Source organism: Salmo salar, chromosome 18, assembly GCF_965601325.2.
Source record: "Salmo salar chromosome 18, fSalSal1, whole genome shotgun sequence".
NCBI lineage: Eukaryota > Metazoa > Chordata > Actinopteri > Salmoniformes > Salmonidae > Salmo > Salmo salar.
Genome location: NC_138308.1, coordinates 17,087,423 through 17,111,993, shown reverse-complemented (window position 1 = coordinate 17,111,993; position 24,571 = coordinate 17,087,423). Strand labels below are relative to the sequence as shown.

The following is a 24,571-nucleotide window of genomic DNA, read 5'->3' as shown; positions in this document are numbered from 1 at the left end:
TGACAGTTATAACACTGTACATAGCCATAATACGACATTTGAAATGTCTCTATTCCATTGAAACTTTTCTGAGTGTAATGTTTTTTTTATTGTTTATTTCACTTTTGTTTATTATCTATTTCACTTGCTTTGGCAATGTAAACAACTGTCTACCGTGCCAATAAATCCCTTTGAATTACATTGAATTGAGAGAGAGGGGAAAGAGAGGCAGAAGAGTTGGGGTGGGGGAGGGGGAGGGATTGTGTGAAAGAGAAGGAGAAGGAGAAAGATGAGAGAGAATTAGAAAACAGAGGCAGGGACGGAGCGATACAGACAAGACCGACAGTGTTCCGAACCCTCATTGATTTGAATGGTATCAGCAATTTGTATTAAGTATTCTTTTGAACTTAACATGAATTGGGGTATTGAGAGTACTATATAGGTAGAGAACATTGAACAGAACAAGGCTACGTCAAGAACTACATTATGACAAAAATGCAGAGAGAACCCTCTAGTTCCAAGCTCTGGTACTGTGTGTGAGAGAGACCGAGGGAAATAAAGACAGAGAGAGGGAGAGGGAGAGAGGGAAAGAGAACGCAAGCGCAGTGGTGAGAAGGGGAGCAGGGTGGTAGAGCAGAAAGAGAGGGAGGGAGGGAGACACATGCTGCTCAGCTGACTGAAGCAGAGCTGGGAGAAGGGGCACGCCTGGCCTGAAGGAGGGCTGCTCTTCTCTCATTACTAAGCCAAACACACACACACAACACACACACACACACACACACACACACACACACACACACACACACCACACACACACACACACACACACACACACACACACACACACACACACACACACACACACACACTCAACACACGCACCAGAGCCGGGATAGAATCCTAGGGAGACAGAGTGAGCGCCTGCCGACCTGCAACCATGGCCGACATGGGTGAGTAGAAAAACCCTTTCTGAAATCCTCCCTTACAGCGTGTGCATGACAATGAGTGCGTTTAGCAATGGAGGCGTTGACAATATTTGGATCCGGGTGGGGATGTACAGTACAGTAGGGATCGACAAGGACGTAGCTCAGGCTAGACTCCAGGAGACAAGGAGTTTTCCTTTCCTGTCTTGTGTTCAAAGGTCATAGAAACATAGGCTGACATTACCAGTTCAGGTATGCCCGTTGGGATAGACAAAGGTAGCAGGGGGCTGTTGCCGTAGAAACCCTGGGAGACAGGGAGAGGAGTGGACTGAGAGCCTGTAGGACTGGAAATGTCTAAATGGAAGCGCACTCCCACTGGTTGAATCAACATTGTTTCCACGTCATTTCAATGAAATGACGTTGAACCAACGTGGAATAGACGTTGAATTGATGTCTGTGCCCAGTGGGCTGTTGGTGGGATGTCAGTGGCAATAAGGACCATGGGGGGGGGGGGGTTTCCTATATCGCTCGGTGGGACAGATTAACACTCTGCTGTAGGCAGCATTTCCCCTGTCTAGACACGCACACACATATACACACACACACTGACTGACAAATGGGAGCAGGGAAATGGGGGTCTGTATGATAATTGACACTGTACATATGATAACCCTGATAGCCCCCCACTGCAGACTCTATTTCCACACTGCTTACCAGGGATTAGCCAAAGTGATTACTCTCTGTGCTGTGACTCTCTCTGTTGCTGTGATGCCCTCTGTGCTGTGACGCTCTCTGTGCTGTGACTCTCTCTGTGGCGCTGCTCAGAAAGTGTGTTAACAGAACAGCACAGTGGACAGCTGATGGTCACACCCACACATTGACTAGGCTCTGCCTTTCTCTCTCTTTCTCTCCTTCTCTCCTTCTCTCTCTGCTCTAAAGTTAAGGGTTAAGGGTTCTAGGCTCTTTTTGTTGTCCATATGGCTTTATTTCCAGATTGGTTAAATGAAGTTGGAAAGTGATTTACGGCCAAGACTAGCAATCAATAACAGTCTTGGCTCCAAAGTATTGTATGACAACTCTTTGATTAGTCTACAAGTAGACTATATGGGGAGGCCAATGGAGAGCCTGAATGGCGAGACCGCCCCCATGCACACGTGCCGCACGCACGCACACTGTGTCGCCTGTCACAACAACATCCTCAAGGAGGAAAGTGTGTGACGTGACAAAACACTGTCGTGCACCAAGCGGTCAGATATTTGCTAGCTGGAGGGGACAGAGGCATTTTAGAGAAATGATGTACACACACACCTTCCACCCTTCTCTCCCTAGCCTGTGGCATGGGGGATACCATTGCCAGCCATCCCTTGCAATCTCTGATGTAAATCGGCATGATGCGACTTGATCTCTCTGCCTGTGTATTCATATCTTCATGTGACTCTGGTCCTATACAGTATGTGTCAATATGTATTGCTGAGGTGCATTGCAGCAACATTTATTTGCGATCACTGCAGTGTGTTTGGGGGAGTCACTTCTCCAGAAATATCCAGAATTCACAGAAAAGCACCTTTATTGTAGCTTGTGTTGGGTTTGCATTTATTGACAGTAGGCAGGATGATGAATGAGTGCAATTCATTTATACCAGTACTGACGTGTATGCGCATTGGCAAGCCACTGTTAGATTGGAATAGCCTGAAGGTTCATGAGGGGTTTCAGTGTAGATGTTTTTGTGTAGGTTTGTATACAGTGAGGGAAAAAAGTATTTGATCCCCTGCTGATTTTGTACGTTTGCCCACTGACAAAGAAATGATCAGTCTATAATTTTAATGGTAGGTTTATTTGAACAGTGAGAGACAGAATAACAACAAAAAAATCCAGAAAAACGCATGTCAAAAATGTTATAAATTGATTTGCATTTTAATGAGGGAAATAAGTATTTGACCCCCTCTCATTCAGAAAGATTTCTGGCTCCCAGGTGTCTTTTATACAGGTAACGAGCTGAGATTAGGAGCACACTCTCAAAGGGAGTGCTCCTAATCTCAGTTTGTTACCTGTATAAAAGACACCTGTCCACAGAAGCAATCAATCAATCAGATTCCAAACTCTCCACCATGGCCAAGACCAAAGAGCTCTCCAAGGATGTCAGGGACAAGATTGTAGACCTACACAAGGCTGGAATGGGCTACAAGACCATCGCCAAGCAGCTTGGTGAGAAGGTGACAACATTTGGTGCGATTATTCGCAAATGGAAGAAACACAAAAGAACTGTCAATCTCCCTCGGCCTGGGGCTCCATGCAAGATCTCACCTCGTGGAGTTGCAATGATCATGAGAACGGTGAGGAATCAGCCCAGAACTACACGGGAGGATCTTGTCAATGATCTCAAGGCAGCTGGGACCATAGTCACCAAGAAAACAATTGGTAACACACTACGCCGTGAAGGACTGAAATCCTGCAGCGCCCGCAAGGTCCCCCTGCTCAAGAAAGCACATATACATGCCCGTCTGAAGTTTGCCAATGAACATCTGAATGATTCAGAGGACAACTGGGTGAAAGTGTTGTGGTCAGATGAGACCAAAATGGAGCTCTTTGGCATCAACTCAACTCGCCGTGTTTGGAGGAGGAGGAATGCTGCCTATGACCCCAAGAACACCATCCCCACCGTCAAACATGGAGGTGGAAACATTATGCTTTGGGAGTGTTCTTCTGCTAAGGGGACAGGACAACTTCACCGCATCAAAGGGACGATGGACGGGGCCATGTACCGTCAAATCTTGGGTGAGAACCTCCTTCCCTCAGCCAGGGCATTGAAAATGGGTCGTGGATGGGTATTCCAGCATGACAATGACCCGAAACACACGGCCAAGGCAACAAAGGAGTGGCTCAAGAAGAAGCACATTAAGGTCCTGGAGTGGCCTAGCCAGTCTCCAGACCTTAATCCCATAGAAAATCTGTGGAGGGAGCTGAAGGTTCGAGTTGCCAAACGTCTGCCTCGAAACCTTAATGACTTGGAAAAGATCTGCAAAGAGGAGTGGGACAAAATCCCTCCAAGAGATGTGTGCAAACCTGGTGGCCAACTACAAGAAACGTCTGACCTCTGTGATTGCCAACAAGGGTTTTGCCACCAAGTACTAAGTCATGTTTTAAAGAGGGGTCAAATACTTATTTCCCTCATTAAAATGCTAATAATTTTATAACATTTTTGACATGTGTTTTTCTGGATTTTTTGGTTGTTATTCCTTCTCTCACTGTTCAAATAAACCTACCATTAAAATTATAGACTGATCATTTCTTTGTCAGTGGGCAAACGTACAAAATCAGCAGGGGATCAAATACTTATTTCCCTCACTGTACAACATCAGAATGTACAGTACCGGCATGTATTGTTTCTACAGAAATATTATGTAGTACATGTAAGCAGTGTAGTTGTTCGGCAGGAGGATGTGACTAATATACAATGTGTGTGCGTGCGCGCATGCACGTGTGTATGTGTTGCAGACTCTCTGACAGAGGCGTTGAGTGCCATCAGTGTGAGCACCGAGCTGGTAGAGCAGGAGTTGAAGCCTCATCTGGACACCCTGCTGGCTGTGCTACTGGAGAAGAGTGAGTTTGTACTCTACACACACACCACTCTACACACACCACTCTACACACACCACTCTACACACACCACACCACTCTACACACACCACTCTACACACACCACACCACTCTACACACACACCACTATACACACACACCACTCTACACACACCACTCTACACACACACCACTATACACACGCACCACTCTACGCACACACCACTCTACATACACCACTCTTCACACACACCACTCTACACCACTCTACACACACACCACTCTACACACACACCACTCTACACCACTCTACACACACACCACTCTACACACACCACTCTACACACACACCACTCTATACACATTACTCTACACACACCACTCTACACACACACCACTCTATACACATTACTCTACACACACCACTCTACACACACACCACTCTACACACACACCACTCTACACACACACCACTCTACACACACACCACTCTATACACATTACTCTACACACACCACTCTACACACACACCACTCTATACACATTACTCTACACACACCACTCTACACACACACCACTCTACACACACACCACTCTACACACACACCACTCTATACACATTACTCTACACACACCACTCTACACACACACCACTCTATACACATTACTCTACACACACCACTCTACACAAACACACCACTCTACACACACACCAGTAGACACTGACCTCGGATTCATCAATCTCACTCCTGCCCTGTTCCCAGCAATTAGCTTTTATGACATTGCTTGGCCATGGCAAGCAAGGTCAGTGCATTTAGAAACTATATATCGTCTCAGCTTCAATTATCACAGCATATTTATCATGTTGTTTAGGGATCTATCGTTCCCCCCTTTTTTGATTTGCTGGGCTGAGGCACAAACGTTCTCTTTTTTTATCACATTTTGGATGCCTGACGTAGTCTCGGCCCAAATCTTCAGTTATAAAAAGACTGAGTGTTACAACAGTGTTCAGAACACCCCTGCTGTTTCTCATCTGTATTCATTAAACATCACAGTGCTGTGGAGAGGGGGATCTTAAGAATGAAAGGAAGGAAGTGTGAGATTGACAGGTCAGGTTATTCTCCAGCTCTCCCTCTTTCTGGTTCGGCAAATATCCAATTTATATGAGGTTGCACTGTGCACAAGCAGCCACATTTGGTTCTCCTCAAAAACGGGCAAGGGGACGTTACCATAGCAGCGTGGCTTAGCGCTTGACAACCTGAGCTGCCTCCTCGTCTGTTGTGACATTCTCTGAAAGGAGAAATGCTAACATTAAGTCTTCCTCTGTGTCTATTGCATCTTGCTGCTTTAATAATCACAATGAATCTCCCTCCCAAGCTCAACAGAGGAGGATTCTATTTTAGTTTCTCTCTCCGTTCTTCTCCTGACATCACAGATGGGTTAGAGTCACTGTTAATCGGAGAGAGGAGAAGAGTCCAGACAACCGGTGCACTCAGTGATCCTGATCAATCTCATCAAAGAGAAGGGGTGGATCAGCTTAATATTGTGGATAGATTGTTGCTTCCATCAATGTAATTGTCTGCATCATTTCCAATCCCCCATATATTTTTGGGGTAAATATATATATCCATATACAGTGCCTTGCAAAAGTATCCATCCCCTTTGTCATTTTTCCTATTTTCTTGCATTACAACCTGTAATTTAAATGGATTTTTATTTGGATTTCATGTAATGGACATACACAAAATAGTCCAAATTGGTGAAGTTAAATGAAAAAAATTACTTGTTTAAATTTTTTTTATTAAAATGGAAAAGTGGTGCATATGTATTCACCCCCTTTGCTATGAAGCTTCTAAATAAGATCTGATGCAACCAATTAAGTCACATAATTAGTTAAATAAAGTCCACCTGTGTGCAATCTAAGTGTCACATGATCTGTCACATGATATCAGTTTATATACACCTGTTCTGAAAGACCCCAGAGTCTGCAACACCACTAAGCAAGGGGCACTACCAAGCAAGAGGCACTATGAAGACCAAGGAGCTCTCCAAACAGGTCAGGACAAAGTTGTGGAAAAGTACAGATCAGGGTTGGGTTATAAAAAATATCAGAAACTTTGAACATCCCACAGAGCACCATTAAATCCATTATTAAAAAATTGAAAGAATATGTCACCACAACAAACCTGCCAAGAGAGGGCCGCCCACCAAAACTCACAGACCAGGCAAGGAGGGCATTAATCAGAGAGGCAACAAAGACACCAAGGATAACCCTGAAGGAGCTGCAAAGCTCCACAGTGGAGATTGGAGTATCTGTCCATAGGACCACTTTAAGTCCTACACTCCACAGATCTGGGCTTTACGAAAGAGTGTCCAGAAAAAAGAAATTGCTAAAAGAAAAAAATAAGCAAACACGTTTGGTGTTCGCCAACAGGCTTGTGGGTGACTCCCCAAACATATGGAAGAAGGTACTCTGGTCAGATGAGACCAAAAGTGAGCTTTTTGGCCATCAAGGAAAATGCTATGTCTAGCACAAACCCAACACCTCTCATCACCCCGAGAACACTATCCCCACAGTGAGGCATGGTGGTTGTAGCATTATGCTGTGGGGATGTTTTTCATCGGCAGGGAATGGGAAACTGGTCAGAATTAAAGGAATGATGGATGGTGCTAAATACAGGGAAATTCTTGAGGGAAACCTGTTTCAGTCTTCCAGAGATTTGAGACTGGGATGGATATATATATACATAAACATTCATACATATACACATATATACATACATACACATACATGTATACATACATACATATGCATACTTTTTTTAGAATATACCTTTATTATTCCTCGCAAACCCTACCACCCCTCCCCCAATTTGAAGTAAACTATTAAACAATAACACTTAGGCTTTTACCTTCAGTTTATACATATTATACACATTTTACAGACACAATCTATTTTACAATAGTTATATTTTGTTTGTTTTTTGTCCTTCCTCTATTTCTGATGTCCATCCAGTTTGATTTCTGTGCTATTTAACTGTGCTATTTCACAACATTTCTGAACCTATATACATTTTACAGACCCTGTATGTTTTACATTGGTTATGTTGTTGTTATTAGTCCCACCCTTCAGCTCCATTCAACCACTCTTCTTCACCATCCATTTAGGATCTCTATTTGCCATATATTTTTCAACTGTGCTGTGATGCTTCACAAAAGTACTTAACCTTTCTATTATCATAGCTTCTACAGATTGTAAATTAAGGATACATTTTTTTGCTAAAATAATTATTATATTATTGATTGATTGACCCAGTATTGCTATCTGCAGTGTTAGTTCTAGGTAAATGTTGCAATTCTTCAGCCATTCCTGGACCTGCGACCAAAAACGAGCTACATATTGACAGTACCAAAATAAATGATATAATGACTCTGCCTCCTCACAGCAAAATCTGCAGAGCTGGGAAGATTGCATCCCCCATATATATAACATTCTATTGGTTGCAAGAATTTTGTTTAATAATTTAAATTGAAAAATGTGAAGTTTTGAATCCGGCGTTGTTTTGCATGTCAATTCATAAACCATGTGTCATGGAATAGGTACATTGAAAATCTCTTCCCAACTATTTAGCAATTTATATGGCACAGCTGTCCATTTTTTCAATTTTAAATGAAATTGATATGTTTTTATTTATCACAATTTTCTTTAACCATTTATGGTCTTTAATGCAGGGCCGACAGTCAAGTTCCTTACTTTCCCCCCTTCTACTTGCCTCTTCCATTTTTGTGGTAATGCTGCAATTAGTTGGTTGTAATTTTGGGTAGAGCAGACATTTCCATATGTGTTAGCTGCATGTGTGACATAACGCCACCAGTCCTATATATGATATAATTTCCAAAAATGATACGTTTTTTTACATTTTATCGAATTTTTTTGTTGTTGCAATTAGTATATTTGAGTTTAACCACAATATTTGTTGTATTATTTGTTCTGTCTTTTCAGGTGGATTAAACTAAAATTGCAACCAACTTTCTAAGGCTTGTTTAAAAAATAACCATATTTTGGAGATTATTTTCTTTTCGAACAACCGAAAGTGAACAGTTGTAATCTGAATAAAGGGAAAAGGGCCATTCTTGAACATGGGGTGAGACATTCCTACCAATTTACTAGAGAACCATTTCGGATTTAAGTATAACTTTTGTATGACTGATGCCTTTAGTGAGAGGTCTAATGCTTTAATATTTAATCATTCCTGCACTCCGAATTCATATTAGGCCATATAAATGGGCCCTTTTAATTTTGTCTGGCTTGCCATTCCAAATAAAATTGAATGTTTTTTGTTCATATCATTTAAAAAGCAGGTCACTAGGTGTAGGCAAAACCATAAGCAAATAGGTAAACTTTGATATGACTAAAGAGGTAATCAGGGTGATTTTTCCACAAATAGACATCTATTTTTGCTAACTTTCTATAAACATTTATTGGAGTGAGATCATTTCTTTCTTTCTGGATTTGTATAGTGAGTATGTCCACATCCCCGTCAGACCATTTTATTGGTAAACTACACGGTAATGTTAAAGTATAATTTTTACATAATACATAATATAGTACGCTTATCATAATTTGGTTTTAATCCAGAGAGTTGAAGTCGGAAGTTTACATACACTTAGGTTGGAGTTATTAAAACTCGTTTTTTAACCACTCCACAAATGTATTGTTAACAAACTATAGTTTTGTGCATGACACAAGTCATTTTTCCCAAAAAATTTTACAGACAGATTATTTCACTTATAATTCACTGTATCACAATTTCAGTGGGTCAGAAGTTTACATACCCTAAGTTGACTGTGCCTTTAAACAGCTTGGAAAATTCCAGAAAATGATATCATGGCTTTAGAAGCTTCTGATAGGCTATTTGACATCATTTGAGTCAATTGGAGGTGTACCTGTGGATGTATTTCAAGGCCTACATTCAAACTCAGTGCCTCTTTGCTTGACATCATGGGAAAATCAAAAGAAATCAGCCAATACCTCAGAAAAGAATTGTAGACCTCCACAAGTCTAGTTCATCCTTGGGAGCAATTTCCAAATGCCTGGAGGTACCACGTTCATCTGTACCAACAATAGTACACAAGTATAAACACCATGGGACCACGCAGCCGTCATACCGCTCAGGAAGGAGATGCGTTCTGTCTCCTAGAGATGAATGTACTTTGGTGCAAAAAGTGCAAATCAATCCCAGAACAACAGCAAAGGACCTTGTGAAGATGCTGGAGGAAACAGGTACAAAAGTATCTATATCCACAGCAAAACGAGTCCTACATCAACATAACCTGAAAGGCCACTCAGCAAGGAAGAAGCCACTGCTCCAAAACTGCCATAAAAAAGCCAGACTACGGTTTGCAACTGCACATGGGGACAAAGATTGTACTTTTTGGAGAAATGTCCTCTGGTCTGATGAAACAAAAATAGAACTGTTTGGCCATAATGACCATCGTTATGTTTGGAGGAAAAAGGGGGAGACATGCAAGCCAAAGAACACTATCCCAACCGTGAAGCACAGGGGTGGCAGCATCATGTTGTGGGGGTGCTCTGCTGCAGGAGGGACTGGTGCACTTTACAAAATAGATGGCATCATGAGGAAAGAAAATGATGTGGATATATTGAAGCAACATCTCAAGACATCAGTCAGGAAGTAAAAGCTTGGTCACGAATGGGTCTCCAAATGGACAATGACCCCAAGCATACTTCCAAAGTTGTGGAAAAATGGCTTAAGGACAACAAAGTCAAGATATTAGAGTGGCCATCACAAAGCCCTGACCTCAATCCTATAGGAAATGTGTGGGCAGAACAGAAATAGCGTGTGCGAGCAAGGAGGCATACAAACCTGACTCAGTTACACCAGCTCTGTCAGGAGGAATGGTCCACAATTCACCCAACTTATTGTGGAAAGCTTGTGGAAGGCTACCCGAAAGGTTTGACCCAATTTATACAATTTAAAGGCAATGCTACCAAATACTAATTGAGTGTATGCAAACTTCTGACCCACTAGGAATGTGATGAGAGAAATAAAAGCTGAAATATATCATTCTCTCTACTATTACTCTGACATTTCACATTCTTAAAATAAAGTGGTGATCCTAACTGACCTAAGACAGGGTATTTTTACTGGGATTAAATGTCAGGAATTGTGAAAAACTGAGTTTAAATGTATTTGGCTAAGATGTATGTAAACTTCTGACTTCAACTGTAGATCCTCTATGAGGCTGTGGAGGGATTCTAATTGTGGTTTAAAAAGAAAACATGAATAATCACGGTACAATGACACCTTTGTTTTTAAGCCACGGATTTCTAATCCCTTAATATTATTGTTGGATCTAATTTTAACAGCTAACATTTCGATGGCAATAATAAATAGAGTTGCCGACAGTGGACAACCTTGTTTTATTCCTCTTGACAGTTTAAAACTTTATGAGATGTAGCCATTATTTACTATTTTACACCTAGGGTTACTATACATACAGTAACTTTGACCCATTTTATAAGAGATTCTCCACATTTGAAATATTCTAGGCATTTATATATAAACTCCAGTCGTACTTTATCAAAAGCCTTTTCAAAATCATCTATGAAAACTAGGCCTGGTGTCCCCGATATTTCATAGTATTCTATTGTTTCCAGTACTTGTCTTATATTATTTCCAATGTATCGTCCATGTAAAAAACCTGTCTGATTAGGATTAATAATATCTGACAATACCTTTTTAATTCTGTGCACCAAGCATTTAGCTAGAATTTTTGCATCACAACACTGACGTGTAAGAGGCCTCCAATTTTTTAAATGGACTGGATCTTTATATATATCACTTGGATCCTGTTTCAGTAATAATGAAATCACACCTTCTTGTTGCGTGTCCGATAATCTACCATTTATATTGGAGTGGTTAAAACATGCTAATAATGGTCCTCTGAGTATATAAAAAAAAGTTTGGTATACTTCCACTGGTATGCCATCCAGACCTGGAGTTTTCCTAGCCTTAAAGGCTTTAATTGCGTCAAGAAGTTCCTCCTCTGTAATTTGGCCTTCACTTGAGTCTTTCTGTACAGATGTTAATTTTACATTATTAATAGGAAAAAAATCCATACAATTAGCTTCGGTTAGTGGAGATGGAGGAGACTGAAACAAAAACATATTCTTAAAGTACTTTACTTCCTCATTCAAAATATAATTTGGTGAATCATGCGTGACTCCATCATTTGTAACAAGTTTCACTACATTTTTTGGAGTAGCATTTATATGTTGAAGATTGAACAATTATTTAGTGCATTTTCCCCGTATTCCATCCAGTTCGCTTTAATGTTTATAATATATTACGCTGGATCTTTCTTGAATAAGTTCCTCCATTTCTTTTTGTTTTTCCCCTAACTTGTTCTGTGCCTCTATGGTACAGTTTTTATTGCTATCTAACTGTACTGTTAGTCCTTCAATTTCCTTTGTTAATATGGACTCTTTTGATCTAAATTGCTTTTGTTTTATAGATGAGTACTGAATTGCATGGCCTCTAAAGGCACATTTAAAAGTGTCCCATACAATAAGGGGATCTGCTGTACCTATGTTATGTCGGAAAAAGTCAGTTGTAAAGTCTTCTGTCCTAGTTATAAACAAGTTATCATCCAGTAGGATTTTATTACATTTCCAATATCCTCGCCCACGTGGAAATTCTGTAAGAGTAATATATATGCCAATTATGTGATGATCCGACCGCATTCTGTCCCCTATCAACACTTTTTAAACTTTTGGTGCCAGAGAGAATGACATAAGAAAGTAATCAAGATGACTGGCTTGATTAAACCTCAGCCATGTATATCTGTCACGACTTCCGCCGAAGTCGGCTACCCTCCTTGTTCGGGCGGCGTTCGGCGTTTCGACGTCACCGGCCTTCTAGCCATCGCCACTCCATTCGGACCTTGGTTCCTGTTACAGCTGGACCTATACCTGGCCACCTTTCACCCAGCTCCCTCGGGAAGAGAGAAGGTGTCCGCCCTCGTCTTGTGCCTCTCGGGGAGAGCTCTGGAGTGGGCAAACGCCGTGTGGAGAGAAGGAGATACGGCGTTGGACCCCTTCGAGGAGTTCCGGCGGCGGGTGAACGGCTCTTCCACCTGAGGCATGGGACGAGGAGCGCCCAGGAGTTCGCCCTGGAATTTCAGACCTTGGCCGCCGGAGCAGGATGGAACGACAGGGCCCTTATCGACCACTACAGATGCACCCTGCACGAGGACGTCCGTCGGGAGTTGGCATGCAGGGATGCCACCATCACCTTTGACCAACTGGCGGATCTGTCCATTCAGTTGGATGGAAAGTCAAGACCTCCTGGTAAAATCTCCTGGTAGACGCTACACTTCCCAGGAGTCACCTGTATCCACTGTCGCAAGCGGAGACGGCGGCTATGGAGACATATGTCTCTGAATCCCAGCGTCAGGGGTTCATTCGGTCCTCCACTTCACCAGCCTCCTCGAGTTTCTTTTTCGTGAAGAAGAAGGAGGGAGGTCTGCGCCCGTGCATTGACTATCGAGGTCTAAATCAAATCACGGTGAGGTACATTTACCCGCTACCTCTCATCGCCACGGTGATTGAGTCAATGCGCGGGGCGCGCTTCTTCACTAAACTGGATCTCAGGAGTGCTTACAACCTGGTGCGTATCCGGGAGGGAAACGGGTGGAAGACGGCGTTTAGTACCACCTCAGGGCATTATGAGTACCTCGTCATGCCGTACGAGTTGATGAATGCTCCATCAGTCTTCCAATCCTTTGTAGACGATATTTTCAGGGACCTGCACGGGCAGGGTGTAGTGGTGTATATCGATGACATTCTCATATACTCCGCTACACGCGCCGAGCATGTGTCCTTGGTGCGCAGGGTACTTGGACGACTGTTGGAGCATGACCTGTACGTCAAGGCTGAGAAATGCCTGTTCTTTCAGCAGGCCGTCTCCTTCCTAGGGTATCACATTTCCACATCAGGGGTGGAGATGGAAAGTGACCGCATTTCAGCCGTGCGTAATTGGCCGACTCCCACCACGGTAAAGGAGGTGCAGCGGTTTTTAGGGTTTGCCAATTACTACCAGAGATTTATCCGGGGTTTTGGCCAGGTGGCTGCTCCCATTACCTCACTGCTGAAGGGGGGTCCTGTACTTTTGCAGTGGTCGGCTGAGGCGGACAGGGCTTTTGGGCACCTAAGGGCTCTGTTTACCTCGGCTCCCGTGCTGGCCCATCCGGATCCCTCTTTGGCGTTCATAGTGGAGGTGGACGCGTCCGAGGCTGGGATAGGGGCCGTGCTCTCTCAGCACTCGGGTACGCCACCGAATCTCCGCCTCTGTGCTTTCTTCTCAAAGAAGCTCAGCCCGGCGGAGCAGAACTATGATGTGGGGGACCGGGAGCTGTTGGCTGTGGTTAAAGCTTTGAAGGCGTGGAGACATTGGCTTGAGGGGGCTAAACACCCTTTCCTCATCTGGACTGACCACCGCAACCTGGAGTACATCCGGGCAGCGAGGAGACTGAATCCTCGTCAGGCAAGGTGGGCCATGTTTTTTACCCGTTTTGTGTTTGCCCTGTCCTACAGACCAGGTTCCCAAAATGTTAAGGCAGACGCACTGTCCCGGCTGTATGACACAGAGGAGCGGCCCATGGATCAGACTCCCATACTCCCGGCCTCCTGCCTGGTAGCGCTGGTCATGTGGGAGCTGGACGAGGACATTGAGCAGGCGTTACGTACAGAGCCCGCTCCCCTCCAGTGTCCCGTCAGGCGTCTGTACGTTCTGTCTGCTGTCCATGACCAGTTGATCTATTGCGCCCACACGTTACCCTCCTCTGGTCATCCGGGGATTGGCTGGACGGTGCGCTGTCTGAGTGGGAAGTACTGGTGGCCTACCTTGGCAAAGGACGTGAGGGTTTATGTTTCCTCCTGCTCGGTGTGCGCCCAGTGTAAGGCTCCTAGACACCTGCCCAGAGGTAAGCTACATCCCTTACCCATTCCACAACGGCCTTGGTCTCACCTGTCGGTGGATTTTCTGACCGATCTTCCTCCCTCATAGGGAAACACCACGATCCTGGTCGTTGTGGATCGTTTCTCTAAGTCCTGTCGTCTCCTCCCTCTGCCCGGTCTCCCTACTACGGCCCTACACACTGCGGAGGCCTTGTTTACACACGTCTTCCGGCACTACGGGGTGCCTGAGGATATAGTGTCTGATTGAGGTCCCCAGTTCACTTCGAGAGTCTGGATGGCGTTCATGGAACATCTGGGGGTCTCGATCAGCCTCACCTCAGGTTTTCACCCCGAGAGTAATGGGCAGGTGGAGAGAGTGAACCAGGATGTGGGCAGGTTTCTGCGATCTTATTGCCAGGACTGGCCAGGGGAGTGGGCGGCGTTTGTGCCCTGGGCCGAGATGGCGCAGAACTCGCTCCGCCACTCCTCCACTAACCTCTCCACCTTTCAGTGCGTATTGGGGTACCAGCCGGTTCTGGCGCTGTGGCATCAGAGTCAGACCGAGGCTCCTGCGGTGGACGACTGGTTCAGGCGCACGGAGGAGACATAGGAAGCCGCCCATGTTCACCTCCAGCAGGCCACACTGCGCCAAAAAAACAGCGTGGACCGTCACCGCAGTGAGGCCCGGTGTTCGCACCGAAACTTGCCCCTCCGCCTGCCCTGCCGGAAGCTGGGTCCGCGGTTTGTGGGGCCATTCAAAGTCCTGTGGAGAGTGAATGAGGTGTGTTACAGGTTACAGCTTCCCCCATATTACCGTATTAACCCCTCGTTCCATGTGTCTCTCCTCAGGCCGGTGGTGGTTGGTCCGCTCCAGGAGTCTGAGGTGCGGGAGGTTCCTCCGCCCCCTCCGCCCCCTCTGGACATCGAGGGTGCCCCGGCGTACTCCGGCCGTTCCATTCTGGATTTGAGGCGTCGGGCGAGGGGCCTTCAGTACCTCGTGGAGTGGGAGGGGTACGGTCCGGAGGAGAGGTGCTGGGTTCCGGTGGCGGACGTGTTGGACCCTGAAATGCTGCGGGAATTCCACCGTCTCCGGTCGGATCGCCCGGCGCCTCGCCCTCTGGGTCGTCCCCGAGGCCGGTGTTGGCGCGCTGCTGAAGCCGCGCGTCAAGGGGGAGTACTGTCACAACTTCCGCCGAAGTCGGGTCCCCTCCTTGTTCGGGCGACGTTCGGCGGTAGACGTCACCAGCCTTCTAGCCATCGCCGCTCCATTTTTCATTGTTCCATTTGTTTTGTCTTGTTCCCCGCACACCTGGTTTACATTCCCTAATCACACTGCAATCACACTGCATTTCCCCCATGTCTTTATGTGGAATTGTTTTGTTTTGTGTTTGTTGTATTGGTCCAGTCTGGTTTTTCACCCTGGGCATTGCCTGTACCCTATTTGGGGAATTATTGGTGAACCTTATTGTTATATTATTGACGGTATTTTGCGCTTGTCACTTTTGCCGGTTGGCTTGAGTTGTAACTGTTTGCGCCTGTCTGTTTGTTGCTCTTGGCTAATAAAGTCGCCTGATCACCTATTCTCTGCTCTCCTGCACTTGACTCGAATGACCAGCAGCGAAAACCCTGACAATATCACACTAAGTCAGGGTATATAAGCCTCCATATATCCACAAATTCCAATATATCTGCGACATTCATGATTTCCTTAAGTGCCTGAGGGTGATAGTTTGTAGTGTGATTTCCTTTCCGGTCCATAGAGGTATTTAAGACCGTATTAAAATCTCCCACCATAATAATAGAGTCTAGTGTTGCTTGTAGAGTTGATAAATTCTTATATATATTTTCAAAGAAGCTTGGATCATCATTATTTGGACCGTATAGGTTAATAAGCCATATCTGTTAATTGTCCAAGAACATATTTAAAATAATCCATCTACCTTGATGATCTGTTTGGACAATTTGCACATTTGGATCAAAATTACTGTTAATTAATATCATCACCCTTTTGAATTTCTGGGAAAAATATATTTCTCCCCCCAGTCCTTTTTCCACAAAACTTAGTCTAAAATGGTTGAATGAGATAACTGTAAACAATATATATTATATTCCTTCTCTTTTAACCAGGTAAATACTGATCGTCTTTTCTTATTATCTGCTAGGCCATTACAATTATAACTGGCTATACTTATTTCACCACTTACCATAATGAGACACGTTTCAATTCTATTTATCAAAATATATGTTTGTAAACGTACCCTTAAAAAGTAACATGATGATTGAGTGTCTATATAGCTGTACCATGATATTTGCATTGCTACTAAGTAAACCTCCAATTGGTCCTCACTATTCCACCCGCTAAAAGCCCTCCTCATCCCGAGTTGGGTTGTCATCCCAATGCCCGGCAGACCACCCCCGAACCCTCGGATCCCATAGCCACGGAGAGACCGGGACCCATCCTTCGAAAAGAGCACACAGTGCCACCCACAGAACAGACGCAGAGAAGAGACTTGGCACAGGAAATGGCATTACATTTAATGCTGGGACACTTTCATTTGCAAAAGTTGTGTCTGAATTAATTTATGGTTAACAATTAGCTGGTTTGTCTATAGGTCAATAAAGATGATTTATGTTACTATAAAGCCATTTGTCATTTTCCGTCTTCAGTTATATTCCATTCTATTGTATCTCCATGCCAAGGAGTAGTTGACATATAAGTATGTGTATGATCTGTCCCCAGAGAAGGGAGCTGCTGAGGAGATCGCCTCCAGTGGGATCCTTCCCATCTTAACCCAGACCCTCAGGGTGAAGAGTCCTCTCACCAACCAAGTGGCGTTGGTGGTGGCAGAAATGGCCAGGGAAGGTGAGATGAGATGCCAGCCCACGAGACAGAGGAACAGGGGGCATGAATACCAATCTGAGTTTAATGGAGAGAACCAAGCCCTTAATCACTACTACTCTGACTCACACTGTCTTTGAAAGACTCACTGATTAAAATAAAATAAGTTGATTTTATTGTCTGGCTGTTTTCAAAGTGGTCTCTGTGCTACCTCACCTCCTCCTACTCATTACCTATCAACTAATATTCATGGCCTCTACTAAGTACCCACTGGGCACAGACGTCAATTCAACTGCTATTCCACGTTGGTTCAATGTCATTTCATTGAAATGACATGGAAACAACGTTGATTCAACCAGTGTGGGCACAGTGGGTACTTAAGGTTCAAAGTGCCCTTTCAAAAGAAGTTATGCTAATGTTATATTTTAAGTAGCTTTATGTAGATGATATCTATGCATAATATATGTATGTTACCAATGTGCCCTCTGCTTCCTTCACTTTCCTTTGTTCTTTAATCTATGTATTTTTCTATGCATAAAACAGAACTTCTGCAACTGACTTATGTGCATTCTGTAAGAACCGCTCCCTGAACCAAAAATGAGGGGGTGGTTTTGGTCGTCACTCATTGACAGCAGCAGGACTACTTTCTATTTGCATCTACCAAGATCCAGTCCTCCGTTTACAAACACAACAATGCCATAGGCTTACTGTGGGTACAAACAGAGATTGAGGAAATGCTGTCCCTGTGTTCCAGCGGCGGTGAGGGACCCGTGCATTGATGCGGGGCTGGTGACGGTTCTGGTGCCCCTGCTGAACAGTGCAGACGAGGAGCTGCTGCTCCACACTGGCAGAGCCATCGGACGCATCTGCTTCGACAACAGTGAGTGGGACTGACTCTCGCAGGCCGGGCCCTTCCCAGGGGGAATCAGGCTTTACCTGCAGTGATAGGATGAATCTGAACCAGAATCTGCCTACTAAATTAATATGTAATCTTACTACGCAATGCTTGTCCTGATGGATTTGCTGTGTGTGCCTCCACCTCTCCAAGTCTATTTATCTCAGTCTCACTCCATTACTCTCTACCTCCTTCTCTCCCTTCCCCTTTTATCCCTCTCCTCCTCCCTCTCTCAGCGGCCCAGCAGGATCAGCTGGTGCAGTGTGGGGTGATCCCCAGGCTGGTGGCCATCATGAGGGAGAACCTAGAGAACGACCCACTGGTCAACGTGTGTCTGCTGGCCCTCTGTAACCTGGCCGACATGGGTGATGAACACCAGAGGAACTTTAGTATACTCTAGATAGGGTCACAGAGAGGACCCACTGGGCAAACACTGGTTGAATCAATGTTGTCTCCACGATATTTCAATGACATTATGTTGAACCAACTCGGAATAGACTTTGAATTGACGTCTGTAGCCAGTGGGGAGGAAAGCCTGTTCGTTTTTGGTTACATTTCTGAACCAAAATGGTGTGCTTGTCTCATTTGTTTACCTGGAGACTGCGTATACTGAGTTGAACCAGTTCTCACATTATTATCTGTGAATGAGAATTGTTTCTTAACTGACAGGCCTGGTTAGATAAAGGTGTCAAATCAAATATGTGGCCTCTGACCGTTGCAGACACAACGCGGGAGGCTCTGGTAGATGTGGGCGTGGCAGAGGTGCTGACGGCCCAGCTAAAACGGGCTACTGACGCAGAGAGAAGACACATCATACTGGAGGTTCTGGGATCACTGGGAGAGAGTGGTAAATCTGGGCAAGGGCCTGAAGTGTGGTCATTCAAATGATGATCATTTATACAGACACGGATGAGATTAAATAGGCTGCAAGTGAAGTTTAAGCTTTTCACATGGAGGGTTGAATGAATGTGTGCTCAGACTAACACACTCCTCCTGTGCTGCTGTTGTCAGATGTTCTGAAGCTGCAGTTTGTGGAGTCGGGGGTTCCTGAGGCTCTGTCCGAGATGATTCGGGGGCTACAGGGTGGCTCTGACCCCCATGACCTCTGTAGCATCAAGATCGCCTCTAACCTCATCGTTTCCCTCCTGCTGGGAGGTAAGGAACTCAACCTGACCTGGAGGCACCAGAATCCCTCTATGGTCCTCCCCTTGAACCTAACCCCATAGTCCATGCCTCACTCACCCACACCCCTTCACTGTCTGTCAGCTCACATCGCTCAATTTGATTGATGTTTGATTCCGAATGCAATCGAGCAAAGATACTCTCAGACTAAGAATCACATTTGTATTCATAAAAATCAGCTCATGCGATGTGTTGATGATGATACGTGGTTTTCTTGTTTATTTGTCTTTTATCTGTTTCGATTTCTTTGCTAAATGAAATATGGATGATCGGTGACTGACTAGTTTGATGTGCTGCCTGTCCCTGTGTGCTGTGTTTGGTGCATTAGATGAGTCCATGCAGAAGTGTTTTGGCGAGGGCACGGGGGTGGTCTACCGGGATGTACTCTCTTGGCTGCAGTCCTCCAACACTCAGCTGCAACTGTCTGGAGCCTTGGCCATCGCCAACTTTGCCAGGAATGGTGAGATGACAAAATGCCTTCAGATTGACTTATCTACATTGACTGCTTTAGTTTTGAGAATTGATTCTCCTCAGTCTCTGATGTTCTAAGCCCATGTCTATATTCATATTCTATTACCTTATAACCTCTCTTCACCTTTCTCGCTCTGTATCTTTTCTCTGTCTCATCAATTCCTGTCTCCTCTCTCGATCTCTCTCTCGCTCTCTCTCTCTCTCTCCCCCTCTCTCTTTCACCCTTCTCAGACAGTAACTGTGTGAAGATGTTGGAGTTAGGAGTGGTTCCTCATATCCTGACCCTACTGGAGCAGCATGTGGACGAAGGCGACGTGTCCGTCCAGCATGCCGGACTGAGTGCGCTCAGAAACCTGGCGATCCCAGGTACATAGTAGGATGGATAACCACAAACTCACGCGCACGCACGCACACATACACACACACACTGAATGACAAACGGGAGCGGGAAATGAATGACTAATGTGTTTATCTTGTAAGCTCTTCTTACACTGAGGACTCTCAGCTCTGAGACCACTGTGACCCCTCTTCTTCCTGTTGTTTCAGCCAGTAATAAGGTGAGGATGCTGGAGGACGGGGTGACAGAGAGAATCAGGACCTTGCTGCGCTCTGACATGCCCCCAGTGCAGTTCAAACTGCTGGGCACCCTGCGCATGATGGTGGATGGACAAGGTTCGTGGGAAAGGTGTATGGTGAAGAAGAATGGGATGTGTGCTTAATGTAGAGGTCTGGGTTATACTGTATGTGACTTAACTAAAATCACATAGGTCAAATGCATTTATCTAGTGCAGAGTTAACTAAATGTGTGTTGGAGTAATTTTTATTTATGATAAACTAAGAAACATGGCTGTTATTCCTACCACCAACCACCTGTATAGGATAGTTATTTCAGCCCCAGTAGATGCTGTACAATTATTCTATGTCCAAAGGCATAGTTGGAATCACAGCCTATTTACACTGTATGCGGGATATAAAATCCACCACAGGCACTACTATGACCTGTCACAGTAAATTGCAGGGTACTGTGGCTCCCCTTGATTACTGTAGTCTACTGAGGTAATACACTCCTATAAAGGGAATCACCACTCTCTCTCACTTCTAATCCTTTCATTGTTTCTTTCCCCCTATTTCTCACTGTCTCTCTCTCCCTCTCTCTCTTTCTATCCCTTTCTGTCTCTGTCTCTCTCTCTCCCTCCCCTCTCTCTCTCTCTCTCTCTCTCCTCTCCTCTCTCTCTCTCTCTCTCTCTCTCTCATCGTTCTCTCCCTTTCTTTCTGTCTCTCTGTCTCTATCTTTCCCTCCCTCCCTTTCTCTCTCTCTCTCTCTCCTCTCTCTCTCTCTCTCTCTATCCCTTCTAACCATCTCTACCATCTCTACTCTCCCCCCTCACTCAATTTCTCACCCCCACTCTCTATCTCTGACTCTCTCCTCCTCCACTCCCTCCTCTCGTCTTCGCTCAGAGGAGGCAGCTGCAGTGCTGGGTAAAGATGAGGTTTTGTTGGCGAGGATCATGGAGTGGTGTGAGGCACGGGACCATGCAGGGGTCAGGGGAGAGGCCAACCGCCTCCTGGCCGCCCTTATTAGACACAGCCGTGCCCCGGTGAGTCACTCGTGGGCACACACACACACACACACACACACACACACACACACACACACACACACACACACACACACACACACACACACACTATGAGGATTACATACTGTATGTGTGTAATCCTCATCTCTTCTAGAGACTGATTCTCTCCCTTCCGACTCTTACAGGAAGTCATCAACGCTGTAACCAAAGCAGATGGGGTGCGACACCTCATCACCATGGCAACCAGCGAACACTTGATCATGCAGAATGAAGCCCTGGTGGCCCTGGCGATTGCATCTGCCATTGACATCGGTGAGGGATTCTCCGATCCTTTGAGAGCAATCAGAGGGAAAGATCAATACATCTAAAGCTATCCTTTTGACTGACAGAGCGTAGCTAGATACAGGTTTACTGACAGCAACCAAAATACATAGATTTGTTATAATATCTGGGTATATTATGTCAGCATGTAATAATATACAATGTAATAATATCAGCTTATATTTTACAATGGTGAATTACTGTAAGCTCTTTTTAGGTTTTACTAATTCCCCTGCATACCAATGTTCAATACCATAATGTACTTCCTGTAAATGAGAGACTAACACACACTCCTTGCGTGTGTGCGTGTGACATGTCCTTCTGTTTTCCAGCCTCCATGCAGGAATCATTCCGAGAGGCAGAGCTCTTGCCCACACTGCAGAAGATGCTGGATGACCCAGTGGGGACGGTGGAGTTCAAGTTCAGTGCCCTAGGGCTTATCTGTAGCCTGGCCAGCTCCAGTAGGTACCCCACGCACATGCACACACACCCACACACACACCCACACATACACCCACACCCACACACACACCCACACCTGCACACACACATGTTCTCTCGCTCCTTCTTTCTGTCTCTCACTCTCTCCCTTTGTCTTTGTCTCTATACTCCTCCCTCTTAGGCTCGATGAAGGAAGAAATGGAATCTCTTAACCTGAAGGAGACGCTCAACAAGCTCTCTGGTCACTCCAGCACCAATGTAGCCACACAGGCCGACACAGTGCTGGCCATGCTTTCTGAAACCAGCTAGACTGGCCTGACCGGACCACTGCCCTGGTCAATGTGACCACAGACTCTCAGCACCACGTGCCACCACAACCTCCCCTACTATCGTGACTACACCATTCTCTCCATGAAAAGAAGCAGATATTGAGTCTTCCAAAGCTGGGCCTCCATTCACCTGGCCTATGGAGAGGACTGACCAACCCAATCTGACAGAGAGCTGACAAGGTGATAGCCTATGTTCTAAGCACAAGCTGAATGAGCCAACCCATGGAAACGCACACGAGTCACAACAATCCCGGTTCAGTCATCATGACCACCTGTAAAAATAGTGTTTATGTGTGAAATAGCTCTTCTAATCAGTACCCCAATCAATTCAATGTATGTATGATTTCCGATAACGACCAGTGTATATTATCAAAGGAAACGTTTGCGTATGTATGCGCCATAGGGTTAATCATGGCTACTGCTTCATAGCATCTAATGCGCTTACCCTCAATGCAAAACACAAAACTAACGTCTGGCACTGTTTATTCATGTGATGTTCTATCTATACTCTATATTGACCAGTCTACATGGATGTACATGTTCCTAGAATAGGACCATACCTGTCTCTTCTCTGTGGATCTTCCATAGTGAGATCCCCTCGGTAATATCTACAGTTTACAGCTCAAGAAAAGCATTCAATTTCAATATCTCAGATATTTTACCAAAGTACATTTTAATTAGTGCTAGTTATCTGAGAGCACAGGTAGGTGGGCACTGGGGATAATCATTACAGAGCTGTGAGAGTGTCAGGCAGCTCGCCCACTGGCTGCCAGCTCCAAAATTCAGACTTAAAGGGATGAATATGTTATGTTGACGCTGGGGCAGCAAAAGGCTTGTGATGAAGGGAGCTTTAATGTTGCACTCAGAGCCCTGCTGATTCAACTCCTTTTAACACCAACTTGTTAAGGTGTCTTGAGCCCAACAGAGACTGACTGGCTATTTCAAAAGGATTAATATAGCTAATAGCAACTGAAAACAGCACTCCATCCGTCTTTCCCTTTAGTACCTAATAGGCTACTCAATGGGAGCTGAGTTGGTAAATTAGCTTTTAATGTTGAATGAAATTCTGAAAGAGATTGGTGGGTTGTCTCACTATCTAATCGTGGCATGTGGTTGTTCTATGACAGACATGTATTTGTTTAAAAAAAAAAATCACTTCAGAGAGACACATAATCATGTTCTTTTGCAAAACGCTAACAAATATGTAACAAATAACTACATTTAAAAAAAAAGAAATGTACAAATGATACTTTTGTGACATCAATATTATTTCATTTTCTAAATAAGTAATTCAATACAGTGATATGAGATCTGTACGTAAAACACTTAGATTTGACATTTTAGTCATTTAGCAGATGCTCTTATCTAGAGCGACTTACAATGTGGATTCATCTAAAGATCTCTAGGTGAGACAACCACATATCACAGTCAATTATACAGGACACGAACATTCCATTCCAGCTAAACAATGGATATATAGCGTTTTGCAAATTAACACATTTTCATACACATCAAATATCTATTATATACAAATCTGAGAATAGTAATAGTTTACGCACACATGAAGGTACCCATAAGCAATCATTTCTGATGCAAAAACACAAATGTGAAAAATGTGTGGATATAGCGTTATGGAAATAAACTCTTCAATCTTTGAAATAATTATGTTGGTGTTTTAATAAAAAGGATGTCTTACAGAAACAACTGGCATGACTGAATGTGGGTGTGTTTCAGGTCTCTAAAATACTACATTGGACAGGTAAAGCAATTTGGAGGAAGGCTTCTGGTCATTTTCTTCCTCCAGTCCAATACTTTCAGTTCAGTACGGGTCTGCTGTCTGCTTGTCGTTTTTCCAAACACAATGGCTACCCTTCTCATTCTGCTAGCGTACTCGGAACACTGATAAACACATTCTCTCAGACTCCCTAAGCCTCTTTCCCATGTGGGAGGAGAATATATTTTGCCTCATCCATATTCAGATAAACTAAAGTCTCAGCGGTTACAGGAGGGGTAATGTTTTAGTCAGGTGGTAAAGGCCCGTACTGTGTTTTAC

General features: G+C 44.5%; 1 protein-coding gene across 1 annotated transcript; it reads left to right on the top strand.

Moving 5' to 3' along the window:
• The first annotated feature begins 785 nt into the window (after window positions 1-785).
• si:dkey-191g9.5 (rap1 GTPase-GDP dissociation stimulator 1) lies at window positions 786-24,222 on the top strand. Its single transcript, XM_014154537.3, has 14 exons — window positions 786-929; window positions 4,398-4,502; window positions 17,201-17,323; window positions 18,054-18,179; window positions 18,431-18,559; window positions 18,916-19,041; window positions 19,206-19,349; window positions 19,705-19,836; window positions 20,079-20,213; window positions 20,394-20,519; window positions 21,306-21,445; window positions 21,613-21,739; window positions 22,081-22,209; window positions 22,371-24,222. Exons 1-14 carry the CDS (start codon window positions 917-919, stop codon window positions 22,496-22,498), a joined length of 1,683 nt encoding a protein of 560 aa, XP_014010012.1. The 5' UTR covers window positions 786-916; the 3' UTR covers window positions 22,499-24,222.
• Window positions 24,223-24,571: the final 349 nt, after the last annotated feature.

Excerpts from the sequence above, each read along its gene's own strand:
- si:dkey-191g9.5 (XM_014154537.3), top strand. Across the intron at positions 19,042-19,205 it reads GGGATCACTGGGAGAGAGTG|ATGTTCTGAAGCTGCAGTTT; the intron begins GTAAATCTGGGC and ends TGCTGTTGTCAG. Across the intron at positions 19,350-19,704 it reads CGTTTCCCTCCTGCTGGGAG|ATGAGTCCATGCAGAAGTGT; the intron begins GTAAGGAACTCA and ends TTGGTGCATTAG.